Genomic DNA, 7,642 nt, shown 5'->3' with positions numbered 1-7,642 from the left:
CGGCTGGAGTAATATTTGTAATATTATTGTCTTTTATTCATTTCTCATGACTGTGAAACTTGACATACTGCATATTACATTACAGATTAGTTTGAAACGTTATCACTGAACTGGCACAGTTAGAAGTATTTTCTCTTTTGACAGATAATGCGAGCATTATAAAGACCACATAAAAAGTGCTTATTAACAAGTATCCACACCTTGAGTGCTATGTTTGCACATATAATGCAGATGTTCATAGATAGTGTAGAGAATTTGAAAACATACTTAATACAGTTTTCCAAAGACATATAAATTGTCAAATTGTTTAATTTGAAGTGCCAATTACTCTAAAACTATTCTTGCTCAACTGTATGGGTTATGTCCAGCAAGTGTCTCAAAGACTTCAAACCTGCAAAGAGGCTCTGCTGTTTTATGGAGATTCATATTGAGATATTATTGACAAGGATGTGATCTGGGTGCAAAACTCAAAATTGATTTGGCTACTTCAGCTTGTGGTACTATCAGTTAAAAGGATGGAAAAGGATAAAAATACACTACCTGATATCAAGTAAACATTTCTCACCATGCAACAACAACACAAATGATCAACTAGAACAACATTATGAATGATACAAACAAGTTTTCATCCAATGCACAATACAGCATACTTAGTTGATTTGCATTACATTGAGAAAGATCTGAATAATGATGAATTTGATTCAGCTTTTGACTTCATTTTGGCTGTGGCCAGTTTTAAAATTCATAATGATCTATAGATCATTTCTATATATAGTTGAATAACTTTATAGCAAGAAGCTGTCCCTTTGACTGCAAAAATATGTAGGATTTCATCCTTCCTGTAGAATCTAAGGATCTTTTTCCTTCAGTGTAGTGGAGAGGCATGTACCCTTTCTATATTTGGTTCTCACAACATCTTTGTCTTTCTTTACCCCAACATGTTTTCAGGGAAACTAGTTAGTTTGGAGAAACATTCTTTATAAACCAAAAAAAAAAAGCAACTGAAGATGTCTTTGGTTGGAAAGTTGTGAGCAACTTACATTTGATCAAAAAACAGAATGAAAAATTGGCTCATTATTCATCTAATGAAATTTAGGCTCTTGAAACTGATAAGGGGTGTAAATGAAATATAAGGAACAGGGTAATAAAGTCTTTATCCATCTTACTTAAATATGTTACTAATTCTGACAAAAGAACTGTTAGTTGTTTTTTTCATTTCAGCTGTTTCAACTTTTAACATGTATAGATACACATTTACTTTGTTAGTTTTCACTGTAAAGAACCTTCTATCAAAGTATTTTATGTTTTGGGGATTTTTATTTAAGTATACAAAAATTTGTTTAACATGTTAAACATATGGAGCATATATGTAATATTTTTTTATTGAAATAGAAATGTGACCTAGATCCATTTGTGTAATTTGTAGAAAACCGCTTTTAGTTGTAAAAGGTATGGGTATCCATGTACATTTTAAAATTCTAAAGAAAATTACAGCTTGTTGATTTATTCTCTTTTCTAAGGATTCTGAGGAAGCAAGTGATGAAAATACTTTTAATAACCAGAGGATGATGCCTCATCATTGGAAACTTACAAGTAATCCACCAGAATATTACATGGTTAATAATTTGTAAGTTATTACTTGTCTTCATCAGCTTATTACAAAAAATTTGTACAAAATTAAGTTGTTTTTTTCTTATTAAAGTGATGTTTCTTAATTATGGTAAATATATCCAGTTTTTCACATTTCAGAAACAGCTATATTAACTTAAACCTGCTTTCTAGGACAGTTTTTTCACATTATTGTATAATGTGTGATATGTTGCATATGTATACTACTTAAAAATTTTGCTAAGCACCACACAGTATAGGAATTTACAAATTAGAAACTTTGGAAACAAAAAAACTACTTTCTAGTAATACAAAAGTTAACATGTGAGAATATGTACAATTCTGAGTGAAATATTATATACTATTAATTTTTAGGCTTTAAGTATTGGTATATAACTAATTATGTAGTAGTACCTTTGTAATATCTTGTTTCTGTTATCACCAAAAGATAGATTATAAATCATTTTTTTTAAAATTAAAAACTTGTGTTTTATGACAAATTAAGCCTTAACATCTATCCAAAAGAAGAAATGGTTCAAAATTATTTTGATGATAAGACTTTTCATTAGGTGGCATCGTTTGAGTGGATTGCAGATATTAGGTTGCAACTGGTGAAAAATTATACTTACAGATACTAGACTGTTTAAAATCAAAGGTTCTGAATCTGGGGCTGAAATATGGTTTCAGGGCAGCCAGCACATAAAAAATATTCCATTTCAAGTGACCCTCACATCTGAAAAATCTAATTTCATGGGGGGATTGAGCCAAGAAATTTTGGGAGCCTCTGGCTTAGATAGTTCAGGTAAAATTAAAGGTACAAAAACACTCAAAACATATAATTCTAATGTATCTGGTGCTTTTTTTTTCTGTCACAATCAAAAAGCAAACATTTGTAAACATGAAAAACTTCCTTTAGAAACATCATATACACATTTATAAAAATCTGTAAAGTATTGTTAGGCATTATTTTTTCTTTACAGCTTCAGTTGTATAATAAATACCTGAGGTAATCATTGTCCACAGTCTAGATATGACATTTAAAAAAAAAATTAAGAGTACCTTGATAATTTCTGTAGTTGTAGTATTATAAGATATCTTGTTAGTGTGTATTTGTTGACAGATTGACTATCATAATATAAGTATTTGTTGAATATAACTTTTGAGGAACTTTAAGGCTGAAAGGGAAAATGTTTTTGTTGTTTCTCTCATTTAAAGAAGTATTATAAAAAAAAAATCTAAGATAATTCTACTTGGAAATGATACAGAATTCCTGATGATAAAGGTCTCTCTTGAGATCTTACTATAGAATAAAATGAATCATATTTTTTGCCAAACATGTAACTTATGGTTTCATCTTTCCATCAGACATCCAGCTGTTGCTCCCCCACCACCAACCATTCCTGTTATAGAACCTACGTATAACACTAATACAAGCACAGAAGAAGATGATTATGACTCTTGAAAAAAAAAGGAAAGAAGTAATATAAAGAATTGTAAATATGTTAAAACTGATAGTAAAGCATGTGCTAGAGAAGCGCTGACTTGATTTTATTGGAAGTAAAAACAAAACTACTAATGTGTGCTATCCCTACATAAGATATATTTTGACAGATCATTTGCTCACTGTTGTAAAGACTAGTTTTTAAGTAGTATCATAAAACTAGTAATCGAGATGTTCAAATTATTTTAACTTTTACAAAGGTAACAATATAGTGTTTCATTGTATGAATTGAAGTGAGACATAGTTCCATCATTTTATTGTTGTTTTTTATTAAGAATAAATAGTACACATTAAAATTTTAATTACTTTTCTTTGTCTTTCTTTCCTAACATCTTTAATCCATTGACTACTGATTTGCCATATCAGGTATGGTCCTCCTCTGACAGTTGAATGCGAGTGTGCTGTACACAGTGTATGTCTCGCAAAAATTCCGGACAAGTTTAAAGCAGTCAGAGTAAAATAACATAAGTTGACTTGCAGATTTTTTTCCATTTGGAATTTTTTTTTTAATTATTCTGGCTCACAGATTTGCCTTTAGACACATATATTGTCAAATTCAATGCATTTAATTTTTATTGTTTTGCCAACTACTGTCTTTAATGTAACATGACTGATTTTTAATAATTTGGCATTTTGTATGTTTTTAAAGATTACCATTGTGAGATAGAATTGGTTAAATTTGTATTTTTTATACATTCATGACCTTGTGAATACATTAATGGCAAAATATTCATTGTTATTTTTTAAAAATCCAGTTAATATTATCAATGTCATATACATTAGTTTGTAAAAGCTTTTATTTTTGGTATACAAAAGTTTTACAGTGAGACCACTTAATGCATTGGACTTATTGTTAATGGTAATTTACATGTAAAAATTACTAATTGGTATATTTATTTCAAAATAATAATTGTATTAAATTATAAATTGGTAGTTAAAGGAAAAATTAGGAGTGCATTCAAAGTGTATGTAATTTGAAAATTAGTGGAGTGAGTAAGTGCTTTATAAGATAGACAAGAAATAACTAACTCTTCTCATATCATTAAAGAGGTGTTTTATACTTGGAAGAATAAAGTAAGAGACTTACAGTGCATACATGTTATCATCTAGTTTCTCAACATAGCAGCTATTTACAGTTGTTGTAAATACTAGAATGATCTGTCTCCTATGTACTGTTTAGCAGAAAAGTATAAAAAACAACATATTTTACAATACATGTCAGTAAATTTCTTGTTTTACGTATTAGCAAATACATGATAAAAAATACTACATTTGTATCTCATGGAATGAACAAAAGCATAGACGTGAACTGATGTTTTTTCTTATAGATTAAGAATAGTAGTAAGATATTATATAGCGATGAGTGCACACTTATGAGGTTGATCTAGTGTGTAGATGATATATCCAGGCAAAGATTGTCAAGGTCTAGATCTATCCTCAACTCTAGAACCAAACAAGCAGCTTCTAGTTCACTTGCATCACGCAAGTATTATTCACATGCTGTACATCAACAGCAAATCAAAACTTATGAAAAACATTTGGTATTTAACTCGGAAATTTTCAGTTGCAATATTTATCACGTTACTTTCTTCCTTGTGTAAATTGTGAGTTGCAGTGTAAACAGAGTTGAACCATGTACTTCTGGTTACTGTGTTTTCCATATGGTAATCACATCAACATCATGTCATTTAACTTGTATTGCATTTTGTTTTTTGGAGAGAAACCTGAATAATGTTACAAAATAATATATTATCATAGATCACAGTTGTTGGATATTTAGACATGAAAGTAAAATATTCTAAAAACTCGGTTTGTAATAAAATACTAAATTAGGATGTAACCTTTTTCTTGCCAAATATTTATCTTTAGTTAAACAAATTGTATGTTAACTATTTTGCAAAGTCCAGCAAAAGGGATTAAGGGTATATTTGTTTAAGTAGCTAAAAGAGAACCAATAAATGTTTGTGAACCAACCTTGTAATTAGCCTACTTAATTGTTTTCAAGTCAGAATAAAAGGATATGGTTAATAATAACAAAAATATTGATAAAACAAAGAGGCTAATATTTTTAGAGTAAGATTAATGAGCTGAAGTGTTAAGGTAAAAATGAGAAGTAATGATAATGGTACCAACAAAGAATTACCTAATTTATAAAAATTATCTATGTGTTCACAGAGGTAATAGGACTAAAATACAATCATATTCCAGAAAAGTAACCTAGAAGTGTAGCATTATACCTTTTTAAAAGTTTTATATGAGGCCTAATTTCAACAAATTACATAAATCATAAAATACTGTATGCCGTGAGCAAATAATATTCTTTCAGTAACAGTTTATTGTTTTGTGATGTCATTAAGAAATATTTCTGTATACATTTGTGATTAGTAAATTTATTGTCAGTGCTGTACATTATATTTTGGTTTTAAAGACAATTTATATTAAAAGCAGATATTCAATCCTTGTTAAACAGCAACATGTTTTAAGCATTACATTTTTGTACTGTGTTTTGATTAGATTCTTGAAAACATGTTTGACTTGATATTCATCAAAACCTCATCATTAAAATAAATATTTATGTAATTTTAACATTAACCTTGTTAGCGTCTTTCTTCAGCAATTGAGTAATATCAGTTAAGTGATACCAATACATCGAAAAGTGACATTAAATCTACACTTTAAAAAATTCATATATGTAATTTTATTTAATGGATATATAATGTTTTAAGAACATTATGGATTATTTTTTTTGACAGGGTAAAGACAAAATGTAATTTTGATTCAAGTATTTATATTCAGTAGTTGTGTATTAAAAATGTGTTTCATTAAGCATGATACAACACTTTACCTAAGCATAGATAGCTCATTGTTATTCCCATCCAACATATACTTATAAAAATCAAATTACGATAACTCATTAACATTATCTTGCATTTATTAGAATTAAAACCCATCTGCCATTTATTCACTCAACTCACTAAATAATCTAAATCCTTTTGTAAAGCAACAGTATCTTCTTCAACACCCAAGGCTTTAATATCATCAGCAAGTTTATGTAATTTATTTACCATTCCTTCATCTATTTTAGTGATGTATATCAAAAAGAGCAAAGGTCCTAAGACTGAGCTCTGAGGTACCCGACTTGTGACATTAATACAATTTGACTGAACTCCATTTATAACAACCCTTTGCTTTCTTCCATTCAGTTACTCTTCTATCCAATTAGGAATATTTTCTCTTATTGAAACCATGTTAACTATCCAATAAAATTCTAAACTTTGTTAATTTAAATGACTTTGCAAAGCATCTTTTATTAGACATTTCAAAACTTTTTCCACAACTTATGTAAGACTAGTAGGCCTATAACTACTGGGACAATTTTTATCACCTTCCTTGAAAAGAGAACTAACAATAGCCAATTTACAATCCTCTGGTACATGCCCAATGTTTAAGAATTACAAAAAATAGTAGAAAGTGGCTTATATATCCAATCCTTCAAGACCCTTTGGAAAATATTCTGTCCAAGGAGCCTTATAGTTCTTTAAACTTCCCAATAATTTCTTAACAAGCTCAGAATTACAGTGATTATCTTGTTCGATCTTGTTTCCATTTATCAACTGTTCAAAATGAGGAACATTGCATAACTTTTCATTAGAAAAAACTGAAGAAAAAAGCAGAACTTAATAACCCAGCCAACTCATAATTATCAGACAAGAGCCTTCCTTTATCATCCCTCAAAGGTCCTACCCCATCCTGACATTTTCAGCCAACCTTTTGTAATACCTCCTTTTTGATGTCCTAATTTCCTGGTTGACCAACTTTCTTTATATTCCATAATCTTAAAAAATCTCACATCAAACCAATCAATTTAAATTTCTTAAATTTGTGATACTTTTCTATAATTTTAACCTTTATACACTTTGTGAGCCAACCTGGTTTTTATTTGCAGCCACCCTTTTCTTTCTATAAGGAATATGCTTATCTTGAATATTTAAAAATTTTCCACATTTTATTAGTTTCACCAAATAACTCGGCTTCCAATTCACAACAGATAATTCTTGTCTCATATTTTTGAAATTTGTAACCAAAATATCATTATTCCTGATTTCCATATGCAGCAATGATCGCTTGCACCCAGATGTTCCCTAATTTCCACTTTGTCAAACATTTCTATATTAGAAGTTAACAATGTATCTAAAATATCATTCTGTCTATTAGGTTCCTTGACCAATTGGTGAAGAAAACCACCTTGAACAGTTCCAAAACCCTTTCTTCCTCTTGATTCTAACATTTCTCAATTTATATGCCTGAAATTAAAATCACCCACAATTATGACCTCATTAACAGCTGAAATCTTAATCTCACTGTACAATTTCTCATTAATTTCAGCAGTATCATCTGGTGGTCTATAACAAATCACCACTAAAAGCCTTTTCCTTTTATATAGCTAATAGAAATCGAAATGGATTCAATCTCGTTGCTGTTATTATTATTATTGATATTCTCAAGTTCAACAGTAAGCAATTCAAATTTTAC

General features: G+C 29.3%; 1 protein-coding gene across 6 annotated transcripts in view; it reads left to right on the top strand.

Annotated features, from left to right (window-relative positions):
- Nucleotides 1-5,695, top strand: part of LOC106470646 (dr1-associated corepressor-like) — a 31,893-nt gene extending 26,198 nt beyond the window's left edge. For all 6 annotated transcript variants that reach the window (XM_022399272.1, XM_022399269.1, XM_013931212.2 and 3 more), the window contains exons 6-7: nt 1,521-1,627; nt 2,974-5,695. In XM_022399272.1, the coding sequence (XP_022254980.1) occupies nt 1,521-1,627; nt 2,974-3,070 (204 nt within the window). In that variant the 3' untranslated portion in view covers nt 3,071-5,695. The remainder of the gene's footprint in view (nt 1-1,520; nt 1,628-2,973) is intronic.
- The last annotated feature ends 1,947 nt before the right edge of the window (nt 5,696-7,642 follow it).

This window comes from Limulus polyphemus, unplaced genomic scaffold (assembly GCF_000517525.1).
Source record: "Limulus polyphemus unplaced genomic scaffold, Limulus_polyphemus-2.1.2 Scaffold4134, whole genome shotgun sequence".
In the NCBI taxonomy this organism is placed as follows: Eukaryota; Metazoa; Arthropoda; class Merostomata; order Xiphosura; family Limulidae; genus Limulus; species Limulus polyphemus.
Note: the sequence above shows the minus strand (reverse complement) of the source record. Positions and strands in the feature narration are given on the sequence as shown.